At 39.9% G+C, this 19,438-nt stretch overlaps 3 protein-coding genes across 5 annotated transcripts; 2 read left to right on the top strand and 1 right to left on the bottom strand.

Moving 5' to 3' along the window:
• Positions 1 to 324: 324 nt before the first annotated feature.
• Positions 325 to 4,710, top strand: LOC118402686 (charged multivesicular body protein 2a). Its single transcript, XM_035800855.2, has 6 exons — positions 325 to 491; positions 1,025 to 1,192; positions 1,311 to 1,490; positions 1,679 to 1,809; positions 2,759 to 2,820; positions 2,973 to 4,710. The coding sequence occupies exons 2-6, from the start codon at positions 1,025 to 1,027 to the stop codon at positions 3,092 to 3,094; spliced, it is 663 nt and encodes a 220-aa protein (XP_035656748.1). The 5' UTR covers positions 325 to 491; the 3' UTR covers positions 3,095 to 4,710.
• A 357-nt stretch (positions 4,711 to 5,067) lies between these two features.
• On the bottom strand, positions 5,068 to 12,723 carry LOC118357661 (male-specific lethal 1-like 1). 3 transcript variants are annotated; one of them, XM_035734998.2, is made up of 10 exons: positions 12,486 to 12,721; positions 10,965 to 11,743; positions 10,666 to 10,862; positions 10,250 to 10,578; positions 10,044 to 10,108; positions 9,831 to 9,898; positions 9,515 to 9,639; positions 9,267 to 9,339; positions 8,774 to 8,835; positions 5,068 to 7,571 (listed from the first exon to the last, which is right to left on the bottom strand). In XM_035734998.2, coding segments are annotated over exons 2-10 (1,581 nt in total). In that variant the 5' UTR covers positions 11,625 to 11,743; positions 12,486 to 12,721; the 3' UTR covers positions 5,068 to 7,569. The 3 variants fall into 3 exon arrangements, with proteins under 3 accessions (XP_035590891.1, XP_035590889.1, XP_035590890.1); XM_035734996.2 differs by lacking the exon at positions 8,774 to 8,835 and having other exon boundaries at positions 12,486 to 12,723; XM_035734997.2 differs by lacking the exons at positions 8,774 to 8,835; positions 12,486 to 12,721 and adding an exon at positions 12,149 to 12,324.
• Positions 12,724 to 17,611: 4,888 nt separating this feature from the next.
• Positions 17,612 to 19,232, top strand: LOC118402685 (gastric inhibitory polypeptide-like). The gene is made up of 5 exons (XM_035800854.2): positions 17,612 to 18,077; positions 18,334 to 18,429; positions 18,540 to 18,677; positions 18,806 to 18,904; positions 19,020 to 19,232. The coding sequence occupies exons 2-5, from the start codon at positions 18,344 to 18,346 to the stop codon at positions 19,027 to 19,029; spliced, it is 333 nt and encodes a 110-aa protein (XP_035656747.1). The 5' UTR covers positions 17,612 to 18,077; positions 18,334 to 18,343; the 3' UTR covers positions 19,030 to 19,232.
• Positions 19,233 to 19,438: the final 206 nt, after the last annotated feature.

The raw sequence follows: 19,438 nt of genomic DNA, 5'->3' as shown, positions 1-19,438 counted from the left end.
ACGTTTTGGGGGCTCCAAGACTTTACAGCAGAAGCACTACAATGACTTTTGTCGCTAGGAAATGTCCTGCCCTCACAGGAGGCTTCTGAGCCTGTGTTGGGACCTGATTAGAATTATATATATTTTTTTACAGAAAAGCAGGTTGATTTTGTTTAGTTCACTTATTTTTGTTTGGTAGTTTGCATGATATTTTATTTATTTATTTTTACCTAAAATGTTTTCCTTTTTTGGGATACTTATTATCCACCAGCACAGTAAGTGGCGGAATGCACATTTAATTGTTGCGAACGCCATTATGCCATAGAAGAAGAATCAAATCAAGAAGAAGAAGGAGAAGAAGAAAGAGAAGGAGTAGAAGTAGGAGAAGGATTAGGAGTAGGACGGAAGTGGAGCTAATTTTCTGCGGAAGTCCACAAAAGAAAACAAAGCCATCTATCTGTGCAAATAGGGAGTCTGTTTCCGATTTAAAACCGGTGAAGACCTCTCAAACGGTAGCTATTTTCCATAACAGTAGTCATTATCGAGACATAAACAGCCCCGCCACGAAATACTTCATACACTGTAACATAAAATTGAATAATAACTAGCTTGTTACTATGACTCAACTTCGTAGTTAGCTACCTAGCAGCTAATGTTAGCTACTAACGTTAAACTAACAAGGAAGCAAGCATACCTAGCTAGCTAGCTAATCGTTTATAGGTCTACATAATCAAGCCCATTTAGCTATGCATAGTAGGCCTGTTTATTGAATTCTGGGAATTTTATAAATCACGTAAACGATGCTTGTTAAAAAGTCCAGCTAGCGACAGTAAATGGATCAGATAAGGAGTTATCCTACACTAATTCATGTTTATAATGTAGCCATCTTACAAATGATACGTACAGAAAATGAGTGCCTGTTTAGTGGGAAAACGGACACATTGTAAATTCTAAGTAATAATGACTGACAAGAAAGAGAGGTGGATTTGGATGATATGTGTAGCCTAATTATTTCCTGATTTTCTTTTCCAATTTTGTACATTAGATGGAGTTCCTGTTTGGGAAGAGGAAGACCCCAGAGGAGATGCTGAGGCAGAACCAGAGGGCACTGAATCGAGCCATGAGAGATCTGGACAGAGAGCGACAAAGACTGGAGCAGCAGGAGAAGAAAATCATAGCTGACATTAAGAAAATGGCCAAACAGGGACAGATGGTGAGAGAATGAGGACAAATATAAGGGGCTGTTTAAAAGGGAAAAAGACTTCACGCCTTTATGTAAATTGTCATGCATAATTTTCAATTGTTTCACACTTATCCACACACCATTCTAGGATGCTGTCAAGATCATGGCGAAGGACTTGGTTCGCACAAGGCACTATGTGAAGAAATTTATTATGATGAGGGCAAATATCCAGGCAGTCAGTCTGAAAATCCAGACTCTCAAGTCAAACAACAGCATGGCACAGGCAATGAAAGGAGTCACCAAAGCCATGGCTACCATGAACAGACAGGTGTGTATCTTTTAATTGTTTCATGATTCCTGTTAAAAACACGATTCAATTCTGTATCGAGAGAACTTGCCAGTAGAACTGTAACACACTTAAAAAGCCTCAAACTTTTGTAGTCATTTTTGTTACTGGTTGAATTGTGCCCATACATTCCATTGGCTCACAACATAATGTCCACTTCCCCTACACAGATGAAGTTGCCACAGATTCAGAAGATCATGATGGAATTTGAACGACAGAGTGAGATCATGGACATGAAAGAGGAGATGATGAATGATGCCATAGATGATGCCATGGGTGATGAGGATGATGAAGAAGAGAGGTAGGGGGTTCATGACAGTGAAATTCCAGCCAAATCCTTTAAAGGATAGGTACACTTTAAATGTCATGTCATAGAAGTGTCCAGACCTTTTTTTTGCGATTTCACTTGGTTTTGAGAAACTTATCCCACCGGCGATAGACTTCCTAATGCTCATTCTGCAGAGGCACAGATAAAACATGAACCATGAATGCTGATTGGTTAAAAGTACATTCCACCCGGTGTCTATTCCACAAGTTACCACCGGTTAAATCTATGACGTTAAAATGCCTATTTACTCTGTTCCATTCGACTGTGCAATCCACTGTCTCATCAGCCCAGGCAGGGAAGTTCTAAACTTGATCTCCACCATAAAAAACATCTAGACATTCTCACATTTCTTTCAGACTAACATTTAGTTTTCAACATCGGAGATTTTTATAAATTTGTATAAACCTTGGTGTCTGTCTCCGACATTTCAATATTCAAATTCGATCTCCAACTGTTCCATAGTAATGAACGAGTCGGGTCGAGAGAGAGAGGCGGGCAGTTTCTCAGCCAATCGAAATCATGAATTAGCAACTCGTGATACTTTTCCGTGTGCGCATGTGCCGGCTACATGGAGAAGTTATCATTCTTGTCCAACAAAATGGAAAATAACTATACTGAGAGAATTGTAATTTCTAAAAGGATATATTTGGATGTTTTTGGAGCCTTTGTTAATGTATTATCTGTGCATGAGGAAGTCTATTGCGGGTGGGGTAAGTTTCTTTTAAGACCAAGTGAAATCGCAAAAAAAATGTAATTTACATCCAAAATACAGATTTGGTTAAAAAAAAATCTAAAAATGAAAATCTTCAATATGAAGACATCGTTATTTTTTAATGTTATTTTAAATTGTACCATTTGTATTTTTGGCATACTCATGTTAGCTGGTAAATGTATGGAAATACTAACTCTGTTTTATTTTCAGTGATGCTGTTGTGTCCCAAGTGTTGGACGAGCTGGGTCTCAATCTCTCTGACGAACTCTCAAGTAAGGAATAAAGTGAAGTTATTGTGCTTGCAGTTAGTAAGATTTAAAACTGCATTCACTTCTCTAATATGCTGTAGTAGTGATACAGCTGGTCATCTCTTCATCACGGTTCCTATTGATTGATTGAAATCATTTCCTTCCTGTTCATTTAGATCTGCCATCCACGGGAGGTAGCCTCTCAGTGGCAGGTGGGAAGAAATCTGAACCCCAGCCAGCTCTGGCAGATGCAGATGCTGATCTGGAGGAGAGACTGAATAACCTCAGGAGAGACTGACACAACAGCACTTTGGCTGCCTGGTGTTAATACAGCTAGATGTACTCAGCAACTTAGATTTCTGTATCTATACTGAACAAAAACATAAACGCAACGTGTAAAGTGTTGGTCCCATGTTTCATGAGCTAAAATAAAAAATCCCGGACATTTTCCATACGCACAAAAAACTTATTTCTCAATTTTGTGCACAAATTTATTTACATCCCTGTTAGTGTTCCTCCGTTGCGAAGATAATCTATCCACCTGACAGGTGTGGCATATCAAGAAGCTTATTAAACCAGCATGATCATTACACAGGTGCACCTTGTGCTAGGGACAATAAAAAGCCACTTTAAAATGTGCAATTTTGTCACACAATACAATGCCACAGATGTCTCAAGATTTGAGGTAGCATGCAATTGGCATGCTGACTCTAGGAATGTCCACCACAGCTGTTGCCAGATAATTGAATGTTAATTTCTCTACCCTAAGCTGCCTACAACGTTGTTTTAGAGAATTTGGCAGTACGTCCAACCGGCCTCACAACTGCAAATCGTGTATGGTGTTGTGTGGGTGAGTGGTGAACAGTGCCCCGTGGTGGGGTTATGGGGCAGGCATAAGCTACAGACAACAAACGCAGTTGCATTTTATCGATGGCAATTTGAATGCACAAAAATACCATGACGAGTTCGAGGCCCATTTTTTTAAGGTCTCTGTGACCAACAGATGCATATCTGTAATCCCAGTCATGTGAAATCCATAGATTAGGGTCTAATGAATTTATTTCAATTGACTGATTTCCTCATATTAACTGCAAATCAGTCAAATCAATGAAATTGTTGCATGTTGCTTTTATATTTTTGTTCAGTATAGATTTCCTTGTGGAAGAGTGGTGGATGAACACTGGAGGATTTCAGTGAGAAGTCCATATTATTACGGTATATGGCTTTTTGTTTGCAGGTATTGTTATCTTTTATCAATGACTGATCAGAATCATTATCCATACACAATTGTTCTAAAAAATATTATTCTCCTTTAAAGGGAATATTTTAATGAATTGAGTTTGAATACGCCCAAAGGCATGTTATTTTTGCTTCATGGGTAAATTGAACATTATTTAAAGGAACCCAAAGTTAGTGAGTTTAGACTATTCTAATAAAGTAAACCTTTTGTATATTTGATGTACAAGCATCACTACATTTGTACATTCTTACCTTTCATAGGTGTGCCTAAGAGCATTCACTACACATTGTCAGATATTAACATGATTTCGTAATGGTTTTACAGTTTGTGGTTTCTTGCTTGCTTTTGATTTATTTTGTATAATTATATTTGTGGGAGTTTGTATAACCTAGGTTTAGAATTATTAATGGGACTGTGGAATGGATTAAAAAAAACTCAAGTGTGGTAAAATGTATGTACAATTTGGTTAATTTTCCTCCATGTCAAATGTCCAAAAAAAGGGGCACTTACTCGATGGTACCTGATAGAGCTGAAATAGCCTTTTATCCATAAAGTGTAGTCATCATGAGTTTCTGATAACATAATATTTATCGAAAGGTTGATCAAGGGTGTGGTTTATATTTGTAAGAAATGTCCTACTTTGCCTTTATTCAATAAACATTTTTCACATTTGACAGATGCTGGAGCTAATTGTCTTCCCTCAATACCTAGAAATGTGATAACATTAATTTACATACCCTGCCCGACCCATGTAACGACACAGTGTCAGCCAGAGACTACCCCCCCCACCCACCCAGCAGTGGTAATTATACACTAAGCTCCCATGGTGTAACCTGCTTGCCTCTACATTCTCATTGCTTATATGCCAATGTTGTTCAAACTCTGGTATCCCAATAGTATAATTCAAGAGGTTTTCTAAAAAAATTGTGTTTGCACTCCATTTCACTGACGGATATGGCTCCATTATTAATTACCATTATCAATCAATTTCAGAGCTTGTTAATCTACAAATCAATAACTGAAGACTAGGCTTAACTGTTAGATGTTTTTTGTTTTATTCCAAAACAAACTTGTCAATTATTGTCAACATACAATCATTATCATAGAACAATAATATTGAATGTACACACGTTTAAATAAAAAAAAATAAAACAGCCATGTTTTTCATATTTACAACATTTGTTTCTGAAGACTAATTTCACATAATTTGAAAACCACTCTGTATTTTGTGGTCTGTAGCGTTGGAGGCCATTATGCCAAAAGTAAAATGTTTAAGCGATAACGCATCACCAGGAGCTACAGGTAACTACCAAAATAATGGAAACACGAGTAAATGAGGGATACAAAGTACTGTATATTGAAAGCAGGTGCTCCCACCCACACAGGTGTAGTTCCTGAGTTAATTAAGCAATTAACATCCCATCATGCTTAGGGTCATGTATACAAATTCTGGGCAGGCCATTATTTTAGCTACCCTGGCTAAATCCCCATAGAATGACAATGCCCCATCCACAGGGCACAAGTGGTCACTGAATGCTTTGATGAGCATCAAAATGATGTAAACCATATGCTATGGCCGTTGAAGTCCTCAGATGTAAACCCAATTGAACACTTATGGGATATTCTGTTGCGGCACCTGAGACCGCGTTTCCCACCACCATCAACAAAACACCAAATGAGGGAATTTATCGTGGAAGAATGCCATCTCATTCCTCCAATAGAGCTCCAGACAGTTGGGCTGCATTTGCACATGCAATTGTAATATTTTTTTCACTAGCTGGTCTTTTGACCAATCAGATCAGCCCTGAAAAATAGCTGATGTGAAAATACTTATGTGATTGGTCAAAAGACCAACTAGAATAAAAAGATCACAATTAAGCTGCCTGTGTAAACGCAGCCATATAGAATCTATGCCACGGTGCAATGAAGCTGTTCTGGCTTGTGGTGGCAAAAGGCCCTATTAAGACACTATATTATGTTGGTGTTTCCTTTATTTTGGAAGTTACCAAGATGTTTAAATATAGCTTGAATTTAAGAAGGAAAATACCTAGCATTAAGTTTGAGTGCTCTAGCTGATTAGGCTAAACTCTAATGCCAACAAAACCCATGTTTTCTAAACTTCACCATAGGACTGATGTCTATATCTCAGTTATCTACTGCAATTAAGCGTATTCTGATGTACTGGAAAAATACATAAAAATGTAGAACTCAAGCAAATTTATCACATGTTAGAGATTGGGCTGGAGACAAGGCAGTTGTCTGAACAAAGCAGTGCTTTTTGAATAAAGCAGCCAAATTGTCATGCTTTTGAAATTCAAACAGATGTTATTTCTCTTCTCTGAATTGCACTAAGCGGAAAGGATGTCGTTTCATTTACAGCTCTACCGTGTTAACAGTTGATATCGTTTGGACCAAATTTGTCATGCAGACTCGCATAATAAAAGTATGAAAACAAAACAAAGAAGCATACTGTAGAAGATCAAAGGTTCTCAAATTAATTTAAAAGCCAATGTTGTCTACCAAGAAGCAGTCAAACAAACTTGCTTTCATGAAGCAAAGTATGGACAATGCAGAATATCAATAATTTTAGCATCAAAGGAGGACTTTTTAAAATCTAATATTTACTGCATTTGTAATTTTAAAAAACATGCATGCCGAGAAAGGATCAAACACCTTATATTCACACTTTAGTGCACAATGATAAAACCTTTCACTTGAAGCGGTGTCCACATAAGGAAATATTATCACAGTAAATACACAAACAGGAAAAATTGTTTACAGTTTCAATCAAAGCAAAATCCAGAGCATGTAAACGCCAATGGTGCTTCCAGCGCACAGGGTTAGTTGTATATTGTACAATTCAAGCACTGCCATTCAGTCAAATCATAAAACGCCACTTCTCTTCTTACCCTTTAGATCACAGTCCCCAAGTTACTAAGTGTCAGGTGACAACTATGTAATAATGTAGTAATGATCAAAAGCTACACATTTCAGTGATGATGCAGTAATTAAGGATGACTAGGTACATTACACCAAATTCCAAAACATTAGAACATGTGCTCCCCAATTATGCTTCACAGAACGTGCTTATTACTAAATTGCTACAGTAGAGACATACTAAGTAACTATTGTGGTTTACCTTATAATCACTTAGCTGTTAGTAGGGGGACTGTTATCTGAGGGGGGTACAGCTTTTCTTTAATTTTGAGTAGCATGGGCAACAAATGTACCATAGCTAACAAATTTGGTAGCCATTTTCCCAATCTACAACAGCTCCTTCTCTAAGACAGCTGGCATGTGACAACACGAAGGACAATGGTTTACTTTTCCACAGACTATTGAGAGTAGTGCATGCTACGCCAGTGACAGCCTAATACCACAAAAGAAAAGATAACCTTTCTGGGGAGAGAAGAGGGCTCTCTCTTTTGCTTAACACACGTAGATACCACCTCACTTCCGACAGGTACGATGTGGCGTGTGTTTTTTGGGCACCTCGATGCGGCAGCGGCTTCGCTGCCAAGGCAGGTCAAAGTTCCTACAGAGGAAGACAATTCAGAAATATAAATGTTGACTGGAGGAAGCAGGGAAAGGCTACTGGGAAAATCCGACCCCCATAACCTAAAAAGCATTTCACGTTTGGTTATCATTCAATTGGCACAGCACGTGTTAAATAAAGAGAGTCTCAATTGTTTTCAGACTCATTGTATAGAACATTGTCTCAATATGCACACATGCAGACATGTTAATAATAATGACTGTTGGAATGGATAAATGTATTAAAAAAAAGTGTTTAGGAAAATTGTATTGTATAGAGATGTTGTATTTTTTCCCTCCATTTTCTTTAAAGGACTTGCAAAACTACCGGTATATAAATATCCTCTGGCAATAGCAGTGGTATAAAGTAAAAATTCTTTAAAAGTACTACTTAAGTCGTTTTTTGGGGGGGGGGTATCTGTACATTACTTTACTATTTATGTTTTGGACAACTTTAACTTCACTACATTCCTAAATAAAAGTATGTACCTTTTTCTCCATACATTTTCCCTGACACCCAAAAGTACTCATTACATTTTGAATTCTTAGCAGGACAATAAAATGGTCTAATTCACACACTTATCAAAAGAAAATCCCTGGTCATCCCTACAGCTTATCTGGTGGACTCACTAAACACATGCTTCATTTGCAATTGATGTCTGAGTGTTGGAGTGTGCCCCTGGCTGTATGTAAACAAAACAAAATTAAAAACAAGAAAAGTATGCCATCTGGTTTGCTTAATATAAGGAGTTTGAAATAATTTATACTTTTACTTTTGATACTTAAGTATATTTGATCAATTCCATTTACTTTTGATACTTAAGTATATTTAAAAGCAAATAATTGTAGACTTTTACTCAAGTAGTATTTTACTTGGTAACATTAACTTTTACTTGAGTGATTTTCTGTTAAGGTCTCTTTACTTTTACTCAAGTATGACAATTGGGTACTTTTTCCAACACTGGTCAATAGGTAACTTACTTGAATTACAATGTCTTCAAAATAGCATTAACGTTTTTTGAAATGACACCAGTTTGCATTCCTATTGCCCTCTTTTGTAAATCTTTAGGCCTATGCCCCCTTCTTTGAGAACAGAGGAAGGAATAGGCATCAAAATGCTTGCCTATGAGTGCTTGGGGTGTAAAATATTCACAGTTTGCTTAAAACTTTAAAGACATACTTGGGGGAAGAATAAATACTTGCATTTTGATGAAAGGTCTTTCTGTGAAACTCGCCCTGCCCCGCCACCTGCACCATGGTACCATCTTGAAAAATAAATTACGCATAGTACTGGATGAACTCAAGCTAGTGGACATAGGGGATAAGTTAGGTATGTAAATCACTAACTCAACTATACAAAGAAATGTCCAGTGACAAGCCTAACAAAAAAGCCTGCTTATATAGTCCAACAAGTGAACCTAAAGGAAAATGTCAAAACCTGAATAAAATATCAAATAGACAAACAAATAACATCTCTGCATACGAATGGTATATCACACAAACTATCTCCTTTGAATGAAAGATACACAAAAAATGCATAGATGTGTTTGTTTGGACCAAGTGCTTGAAAAAGGGTGCCATGATGTGTGATAGGGTTGTTCCCTGCATGTTGAACTGAACCTACAATGAGCGTTGTAGTTGAAAAAGACTGACAGGACTACTGGTGGATGAAATCAAAAATACAAAAAAAACTTACTGTTGAGTAAGCTTCGGCAATGGCCGGCCAAAGGCCACCACAGGCAGGAAAGGGGTGATGATTATGGACTCGACTGGAGAAAAGAAAGAAAAGGGAGTCTCAAAATCAAGACTGTGTCTGCATGCAATGAAAACATTGCTCGTAAAACTTCAGTAAGTAAATGACAGTATTAAAGGCGTAGCAACTTTATGTTTCTGTAAAAAACAACGGTTCCATGTTTAGAAAGCAGATGAAGTGACCAGTCATACCATCCTCAGTGTCCGGGTAAAATGAGGAGACCTCTGGCTCACTCTCCTGGATCCCCTTCTTCTTGTTCATGCGCTGCTGGAGGCGCTGAAACATGCGCTGCTCACGGATACGCTGAATGTCCCATCTACAAAAAACAGGATTCAGTGATAAAGAGAGATAATGAGAGAGCAAGGAATGGATGAAAACGTTAGTGGTTCAATATAGTAAATTGAGATTGCATTACACACACAAAAAAGGAGCCGTAGTGAGTGAGGTTAGAGACTGACCATGATGAGTCATTGAGAGTAACTTGGAAGTCAGAAAACCCATTTGTACCTTTTTCTTCTCTTCTCATCCAACTCCAGCTTTGCATGGCGCTTCAAAAAGACACTGTCGTCCAACATCTTGGTAAAACAACACAAACACATGGTTGATGTGGTTAAGGACCATTTGCAGGGTTAAATGCTGAGTTGAATATTGTGTGGTATTACAGGCTTGATTTCTGACTCTCAGTTTAAATTGTAAAGCCTGTGTGCTCTCCTCTCTCACCTCTGGGATGTCACTGGCAGCCTCCTCATCCAAGGGCTCCATACTGTTTTCCTTCCAGGATGGAACTGGAAAACAAAACCGTGTAAAAAAAGACAGGACTAATAGCAATACTATTTGGATTTCTACATTATTATTCATTGCGAGGCAATATTACACAGCTTAACACTTGGAACGGAACAACTGGCATGTGTGGTGGGACTACTCACTGGCTACAACCTCCTCTTTCTTCGGGGATGGGGATGGCTCACGTTGGGGGGAGGGGGGCGGCTGATGCCAGCGACACAGGTACATCTCAGTAGTAGACATGAAAGGGAGCTCCTCCATCTGATCAGTGCGCTCCGGGTCCTCTTTGCTCGGGTACAGAGTATCCCTCTCCACCGGTGACCGACCAAACCCCATCTTCTCTGGGGTCTCTTTACTGCGCAGCTCCCTCTGATATGGTGAGCCAGCTCCACACTCTGACTTAGGGGAGGTGAACTTAGAGCCTTTCCCTCCTCGTGACTTCTGGATTTTTGAGTCCAGGAAGCAAAATTTCCTGCATGAGCAGAGCAGATGTATTAGTGAGTAGAAGATAGTTTGACTGAGGATAAGTGAATGCAGAGTAGTATTTGGGGTCTGTTACCTCTTGAGGCCTTTGCCGCCTCGACTGAAGGGGATTGTCCTGGGGGTGGGAGTCTGTGGGCTGTCACACACTTCTAGATCCCACAGGTCCTCTTTATCTGGGGTCCAGGGCTCTAGTGGCTGAAATAGGCGCTTATCACGTGGGTCCTTCCTCGTCAGCTGCAAGCGACGCTCCATGCGCTCAATACGCGCCAGCAACTATGTATGCAGACATGTTTCTTTAAATTATTTGGTTCTAAACAAATGACAGCGTTACTGTCATCTACAAACAAATTAGACACTTTAATATACTGTGCATACCGTCTCCTTGTCTGCTTTCAGCTCATCTATCTCCTTGTCCTTGGACTGCAGCTGTTGTTGCTGTTGTTCAATCAAGTCCAGCTGAAGGAGGAGAATCTGCCGGAGGCAGGTGGCCTGTGTGTGGGGGTTAGCAGGGGTTTTTCTGATGTTCCTCCACTTGCCTTCTGTGCTGAACTCAATGGATGCAGTGTTGACAACTCCTCCAGGGGAGACCCCTCTGGTGCTATCATCAGTACCAGCATCCTTGGAGTTATTGTTTGAAACCAACTCTTTATTATCCATACCATCACTCAGAAAGTGTTTACCTTTCATTGGGATTCCCTCACCCCCCATTTGTCTGACAGAGGATGACGGCACCCCTGTGCTTTCCCAATTGTCACCTTGAACTAGTGCCCCTCCTGCTTTATTTTGTGCAGCCACCACTGGGGCCCGAATTATGTATTTCTGGTCTATGATCTTAGTTTTGCTGAGGTTCTCCCCTCCAGTGTTGTGGATGTCCCCGTGTACGTCATGGACATCTATGACAAAGTCACAGGTTTCTCTCTTGATTGTTATAGAGTTCACAACATTTGCATTTCCAACTTGTGATTTGTCAAAGTCAATTCTCTCAGTGTCCAGCTTAAATCCTGCATTAGCAAACAAAGTGGATCTCATAGTCATGGCGAATACAACTCAGGTGTTATTGAACTAGCATTACAGAATAACTGCTTATTCTGCAAAGCAGTCAAGTGTCATTGATGCCTATTTCCTGTTTCATTGAGCCTGGATCAGTCTTCCTCCTGTAATATAAATAAGTTATAATCAGTATTGCAACCAACATTCATTGACTGCTATCGGGTCTAAATCAAATGTGCTGTCTAGCAAGCTAGCTAGGCACAATGTTGCTCAATGACTGGCAACCTCACTAGTTACTACAACTGACTGACACATTAAATACTGCACTGCGCCTGACTGCTGGGCACCCTTTCACCAGCTAACTATCTAAAACTATACAATATTTCAGCTAGCAAGTTAACTGTACAGGACAAACAAGTTAGCTAGCTAGTTAACGAACACTGAGTCTCCCAGCATCTAGTTAGCGTCTAACGTTTGTAGCTAACGTTAGGTAGCTAGCTAGCTAACTAGCTAGCTTGTTACGTAGGGTATATATTTTTTAAATTGGGTAACAAATATGGCTTGCACACCCTCATGGTCTTCCCGAAGGGTTTGGTAGCTAGCCATTTTTACTGAAAAATACAAGGGTGAACGTGGGTAGCAGTTGGCGAGAGTGGTTCGTGCTTCTAGCAAGTGTTAGCTAGCACTTCGATATTTCCTCCATTTTAGTCCATCACGCATTGCCATTGATGAAAATCATAGCGAACAGTATTTCACTGCACTGCCACTGACTCGCTGCATGCGAAAGGGACTTGGAGGAAGTACGTAACAACCTACTGAAAATAAGTTATAATAAGTTAGCATATAGTTTCACCGAGCATGGTATTTTGTGTTATCCCTCATTTTCGTAATATTTCTCAAACTCACCTAGTATGTTCATGTTCCACTCTTGCATACTTGTTTAAAGCGCCCAAGATGGCGCATGCGTAGTTACGGGAAATGGTCATGTTTTCGTGTTTTGGGAAGAATAAAGTTGAAGAAAAGCATCAGTAGATGACATCGATGAGCTGGAAATAGGTTTGGCCCACAGCGTTTTTACTTCCCTCTGTAAACATATTATAGTTTATTGACCTTTGTCAAATAGGGTCCATATCACAGGGAGGCTGCTGAGGGGAGGACGGCTCATAGTAATGGCTGGAACAGAGCAAATGGAATTGAATCAAACACATGGAAACCATGTATGTGTTTGGGGTATTTGATATAATTCCACTGAGCCCGTCCTCCCCAATATACTGAACAAAATAGTATAACAGCAACATGCAACAATTTCCAAGAATTTGAGGAGTTACAGTTCATATAAGGAAACCAGTCAATTGAAATGATTAATTAGGCCTTAATCTATGGATTTCACATGACTGGGCAGGGGCGCAGCCATGATGGGCCTGGGAGGGCATAGACCCAGCCAATCAGAATTAGTTTTACCCACAGAAATGGTTTATTACAGATAGAAATTCTCCTCAGCACCCTCTCAGACAATCCCGCAGGTGAATAAACCATAAACTGGATGTGGAGGTCCTGGGTTGGCGTGGTTACACGTGGTTTGCAGTTGTGAGGCCAGTTGGATGTACTGCCAAATTCTCTAAAACTACGTTGGATGTGGCTTATCGGGTCTAAATCTAAATTATCATTAAATTCTTTGGTAACAGCTCTGGTGGACATTCCTGCAGTCAGCATGCCAATTGCTTGCTCCCTCAAAACTTGACACATGTGTGGCATTGTGTTGTGTGACAAAACTGCACATTTTAGAGTGGCCTTTTATTGTCCCCAGTACACGCATATGTGTAATGATTAGGCCACACCTGTCAGGTAGATGGATTATTTTGGCAAATAATAAATTCTCATGTAAACAAATTTGTGCACAAAATTTGAGAGAAATGCGTTTTTTGTGCATATTGAACATTTCTGGGATCTTTCATTACAGCTCATAAAATATGGGACCAACACTTTACATGTTGCATATATGTTTTTGTTCAGTATATATAGATAGACCTATGTTTTGAAACTTATTTGCCTCTGTAACTGTAGCAAACATGTTCTTACATGTCAGGTGATTCTCTTCAATTACCAATGTCTCACACCTGTGCTTCTTAATCTTGTACTCATAAATATTTCGATGTTTTTTAAAAACTTTTAATAGTGGAGAAGATGAAGGCTCAGTTGACATTTGGCCTGCAAAAAGCAGCTTGTGTTCCGTCTGATGCAATTGTATACATGTATGTTTATGCTTCACAATGAAACCTATTTAAAATGATATTCAGAGGGCAAGGTAGAGATGAATGGGGAATGTTTTGTATTTTTTGCGTTCTCTGTGATACATATTGTGAGACGCAGGTGGGCTTAACCTTGTCACAAGGTGGAGGTAGCTGGAGGGGCGCTCTCATCTTATCTATCAACATAGACAGGGCTCTAAATCCTCTAGCTCCACAATGAGATAGGGTGCAGGCCAGGCAGCAGGCTGTTTGCCAGCCTGCCAGCTTAGTGGAGTCTGCCACTAGCACAGTCAGTGTAGTCAGCTCAGCTTTCCCCATTGAGATCGTGACTGTGCCTTGATCTAGGTTTGGAAAAACAAAATATGGCGGTGTTCGCCTTGACAATCTCATTGGAATAAAGACCTCATCCACTCCTGTCATTATTGAAAGAGATTCTGATATCTCACATTTCAAAATAGGGCTACTTAATGTTAGATCCCTCACTTCCAAGGCAGTCATAGTCAATGAACTAATCACTGATCATAATCTTGATGTGATTGGCCTGACTGAAACAACCCTGATAAATGTACTGTGTTAAATGAGGCCTCTCTTCCTGGTTACGCTGGTGACCATATCCCCTGCGCATCCTGCAAAGGTGGAGGTGTTGCTAACATTTCCGACGGCAAATGTAAATTTACTAAAAAATAAATGACTGCGTTTAGTCATGAAATCTATGCAGCCTACTCAATCACGATTTATAGCTACTGTTTTACAGGCCTCCTGGGCCACATACAGCATTCCTCACTGAGTTCCCTGAATTCCTATCGGACCTTGTGTCATGGCAGATAATATTCACATGGGAAAGTCCACAGACCCACACCAAAAGGCTTTCAGAGCCATCATCGACTAAGTGGGCTTTGTCCAACATGTCTGCAGACCTGCTCATTGTCACAGTCATACCCTGGATCAAGCTTTGTCCCCTGGAAAAAATATTGTGGATTTTAAAAAAAATCCTCATAATCCTGGACTATCAGACCACTATTTTATTACATTTGCAATCGCAACAAATAATCTGCTCAGACCCCAACCAAGGATCATCAAAAGCTGTGCTATCAATTATTGGACAACAAAAAGATTCCTAGATGCCCTTCCAAACTCCCTCCACCTACCCAAAGACGTCAGAGTACAAAAAAATTGGTTAACCACCTAATTTAGGATCTACATTTAACCTAGAGTAATACCCTAGATGCAGTCGCACCCCTAAAAAGGAAAAATATTTGTCACAAGAAATTAGCTCCATGGTATACACAAAATACCCGAGCCCTGAAGCAAGCTTCCAGAAAATTGGAATGTAAATGGCGCTCCAACAAACTGTAAGTCTTCTGACTAGCTTGGAAAGACAGTACTGTGCAATATCGAAGAGCCCTCACTGCTGCTCGATCATCCATTTTTCCAACCTCATTGAGGAGAATAAGAAAAATCCTAAATGTATCTATGATACTGACGCAAAGCTAACTAAAAAGCAGCATTCCCCCATAGAGGATGGCTTTCATTTCAGCAGTGACAAAAAGATCCAAAGCTCAGTTGTCCTGAGTCTGCACAGGATTGCCAGGACCTAGGATCAATGGAGCCACTCAAGTTTTTTTTTATCCTGGTCATGGCCTCTAAACCTTCAAGCTGCATACTGGACACTATCCTAACTAAACTACTGAAAGAGCTACTTCCTGTCCCTGCCCCTGCAATGTTGAACATAATAAATGGCTCCCTATCCTCCGAATATGTACCAAACTCACTAAAAGTGGCAGTAATAAAGCCTCTTGAAAAAGCTAATTATCGACCTATATCGAATCTCCCATTCCTCTCCAAAATGTTTGAAAAGCTGTTGCGCAGCAACTCACTGCCCTTCCGAAGACAAAGAATGTATACGAAGCGCTTCAGTCTGGTTTTTAGACCCCATCATAGCACTGAGACTGCACTTGTGAAAGTGGTAAATTACCTTTTAATGGCGTCAGACCAAGGCTCTGCATCTGTCCTCATGCTCCTACACCTTAGTGCTGCTTTTGACACCATCGATCACCACATTCTTTTGGAGAGATTAAAAACACAATTAATCTTGATGGTTGTACAGTCGTCTCAAATAAAACTGTGAAGGACCTCAGCGTTACTCTGGACCCTGATCTCTCTTTTAACAAACATATCAAGAATATTTCAAAGACAGCTTTTTTCCATCTTCGTAACATCGAAAAAATCTGAAACTTTTTGTCAAAAAATAATGCAGAAAAACTAATCCATGCTTTTGTCACTTCTAGATTAGACTACTGCAGTGCTCCACTCTCCGGATACCCAGATAAAGCACCAAATAAAATTCAGTTAGAGCTAAATACGGCTGCTAGAATCTTGACTAGAACACCAAAATTTGATCATATTAGTGCTAGACTCTCTACACTGGCTTCCTGTTAAGGCTAATGCTAATTTCAAGGTTTTACTGCTGACCTACAAAGCATTACATGGGCTTGCTCCTACCTATCTCTCCGATTTGGTTCTGCTGTACATACCTACACGTACGCTATGGTCACAAGACGCAGGCCTCCTTATTGTCCCTAAAATGTCTAAGCAAACAGCTGGAGGCAGGGCTTTCTCCTATAGAACTTACTGCCTATCCTCGTGAGAGACGCAGACTCAGTCTCGGCCATTAAGTCTTTACTGAAGACTCATCTCTTCTATTACGGGGGCTGAGTCACTAGCTTACTGGTGATCTTCCATGCCTTGAGTGGGTTGAATCACTCACGTGATCTTCCTGTAAGGTTTTGCGCCCCCTCGGGCTCGTGCTGTGGAGGAGATCTTCCTGGGATATACTCAGCCTTGTCTCAGGGTAGTAAGTTGATATCCTGTGTGGGGCTGTGCTTTGGCAAAGTGGGTGGGGTTATATCCTGCCTGGTTGGCCCTGTGCGGGGGTATCGTAGGATGGGGCCAGAGTGTCCACAGACCCTCCACCTGTCTCAGCCTCCAGTATCTATGCTGCAATAGTCTATGTGCTGGGGGGCTAGGGTCAGTCTGTTTTATCTGGTGTAATTTTCCTGTCTTATTTCGTGTCCTGTGGGAATTTAAGTATGCTCCCTCTAATTCTCTCTTTCTCCCTCGTTTCCTCCCTTGCCTTAGGACCTGAGCCCTAGGACCATGCCTCAGGACTATATGGCCTGGCTGTCCCCAGTCCACCTGGTTGTGCTGCTGCTCCAGTTTCAACTGTTCTACCTGCGGCTATGGAATCCTGACCTGTTCACCGGGCGTGCTACGTTGTTCCGTACCTGCTGTTTTTGACTCTCTCTCTCGCTCGCTCTGCCACACCTCCTGTCTCGACCTTTGAATGCTTGGCTGTGAAAAGCCAACTGACATTTACTCCTGAGGTACTAACCTGTTGCACCCTCTACAACCATTGTGATTATTATTTGACCCTGCTGGTCATCTATGAACTTTCAAACATATTGAAGAACAATCTGGCCTTAATAGCAATGCACTCTTATAATCTCCACCCGGCACAGCCAGGAGTGGACTGGCCACCCCTCAGAGCCTGGTTCCTCTCTAGTTTTCATCCTAGGTTCCTGCCTTTCTAGGAAGTTTTTCCGAGCCACCATACTTCTACATGTTTGGTGGTTTTAGGCTGGGTTTCTGTGTAGCACTTTGTGACATCTGCTGATGTAAGAAGGGCTTTATAAATACATTTGATTGATTGATTGATTGATTGATAGTATATTAACCATCCCAACACCATCTGTTATATTTAAGACAAATCATGTTTTTCCATCTCAGGGACCATTTTAGATTTAAATATAGCTGCATGCAACTCAAAATGTGTTACATCATTGAAAACATTGACCTTTTACTTAACTTCCATATCTTGTAGTTTGAGCATTAAGCTGTTCACTTCTCAATTGTTTCCCATCTAGCCCCATTCAGATTAGCCTAATAGCCCAGAAAGGTTTACACTGGTCATATTAAGGGTAGTTACCTCTCATCTAGAGAGCAATTTTAAGCACCCTATTATTTTACTCAGCAGAGAAAAACCGACTTAATAGTTCTGAATGTATTAGAAAGCTTGCTTATCGGAAATGTATGTGTATATTATTGTCATTAATTGCCCTAATGTAGTGGAACCTAGGTGTTATTCTGGTCACGACACAAATCACCTCTGAGAAACTGTATAAAAGGACAAATGTCTTGTAGCAACTCACAAAAAGCTTGCATTTCTCAGTGAAGAATCTCCATTCTCAAGGTAAGATATTTTCCAAAATATACCCTCCTGTTCAAACGATCAATTTCTACTTTATACCTAAATGCTTGTGTCTAGCTTACTGTATGTGTAATACATGTTTACCTTAATAAATAGCAGTTATTTAGAAGTTAATCAACAAAAAAAAACATATATTCTGCATTGTAAGTGTAAATACATTTTCCTCAATTCCAGATGTGTTTTTTTCTCTTCCTGACTTTCTATGCCCCTCTTCTATTCTTTCCTCTACCTTGTTTAGTTTTGTCACCATGGCGGTAGCATTGTTCGTACTGGTGCTCCTCTGCATGGCTGGAATGCTGCATGCTCAGGCCTCGGACCAGTCTGGAGAGAACAGGTAAGATCCTACATTTGAGATGTCTGCTCATTTGATGTTGGTGTGGTGTCCCCTGAATTATCTAATATCTCCATTCCTCTCTCATGTTTGTGTTTATGTCTGGTTGTCAGTCTCACAGAAAATGGACAGGGTTTGGGGAGAAGATATGCTGAGTCAACCATTGCCAGTGACATGAGCAAAATCATGGACTCAATGGTTCAGAAGAATTTTGTCAACTTCCTGCTCAACCAGAAGGAGAAAAAGAGCATGTAAGTCAAATTGACCATAGAGTTTGAAATGACTATAATTGCTACAGTTCAGAACTTGATAAATTGAAGAAACTGAGAGCAAATTCAGTCACTAACAACAACTATAATAGAATCAAAAACTGTCACAGGTCTAATGTCACTCCGGAGGAAGATCCAGGTGCTTGCTTGTACAGCAATCTCCTGAAAAAGCTTGCACTGTGCATCCGCAGCAAGGGACGCAGATCCATGTGAGTTCATTCTGTGAAGATATTAACTTCAATATGAACTTCAATATGAATTGTTGCCAAATTATTTATTGTGTCATCTTATTATAAGATTTTCCAATGTGTTTCCTTACTACAGGACCCAGTGATGTTTTAAAGAATATCAGCAAATTACCAACATAGGCGAGAGAATGATGCAAAGAGAAACCTGAAGTCAACCACAACATTGTGACAATTTCGAAAAAAAATGGTGCTTTCTATTTTGTTGTCAATCCAGAATGTCTTACCTTTTTCATAAATAATTGCTAAGGTGAAATTAAATGATTGAACTATTAAACCAATATTGTCCTCACTTGGTAGTAATTTCATCTCGCATTTAGCATGAGAAACATTTCACAAAAGTAACAAATGAAATGGCAAAAAATCGTACACAGTAATATTTTCACAAATGTCAAACATTTCCACAAATGTTACACCTTAAAAAAAGGGTCCTTACTGGTCCTATTGAAAGAATAACATGGTCCTTTGCATTTCTTGAGAAGAAGAGGCTTCATAGAC

Source organism: Oncorhynchus keta, chromosome 24 (genome assembly GCF_023373465.1).
Source record: "Oncorhynchus keta strain PuntledgeMale-10-30-2019 chromosome 24, Oket_V2, whole genome shotgun sequence".
NCBI lineage: Eukaryota > Metazoa > Chordata > Actinopteri > Salmoniformes > Salmonidae > Oncorhynchus > Oncorhynchus keta.
This window is presented reverse-complemented; position numbering and strand designations above follow the sequence as displayed.

Coding starts and splice junctions, on each gene's coding strand:
- LOC118402686 (XM_035800855.2), top strand. CDS start 1,025: ATGGAGTTCCTGTTTGGGAAGAGGAAGACCCCAGAGGAGATGCTGAGG. Junction 1,491..1,678: donor TGGCTACCATGAACAGACAG/GTGTGTATCTTT, acceptor TCCCCTACACAG/ATGAAGTTGCCACAGATTCA. Junction 1,810..2,758: donor GAGGATGATGAAGAAGAGAG/GTAGGGGGTTCA, acceptor TTTTATTTTCAG/TGATGCTGTTGTGTCCCAAG.
- LOC118357661 (XM_035734996.2), bottom strand. CDS start 11,624: ATGACTATGAGATCCACTTTGTTTGCTAATGCAGGATTTAAGCTGGAC. Junction 10,109..10,249: donor GAAAGAGGAGGTTGTAGCCA/GTGAGTAGTCCC, acceptor TTTGTTTTCCAG/TTCCATCCTGGAAGGAAAAC. Junction 9,340..9,514: donor TTACCCGGACACTGAGGATG/GTATGACTGGTC, acceptor TCTTTTCTCCAG/TCGAGTCCATAATCATCACC.
- LOC118402685 (XM_035800854.2), top strand. CDS start 18,344: ATGGCGGTAGCATTGTTCGTACTGGTGCTCCTCTGCATGGCTGGAATG. Junction 18,430..18,539: donor GACCAGTCTGGAGAGAACAG/GTAAGATCCTAC, acceptor TCTGGTTGTCAG/TCTCACAGAAAATGGACAGG. Junction 18,678..18,805: donor CAGAAGGAGAAAAAGAGCAT/GTAAGTCAAATT, acceptor AAACTGTCACAG/GTCTAATGTCACTCCGGAGG.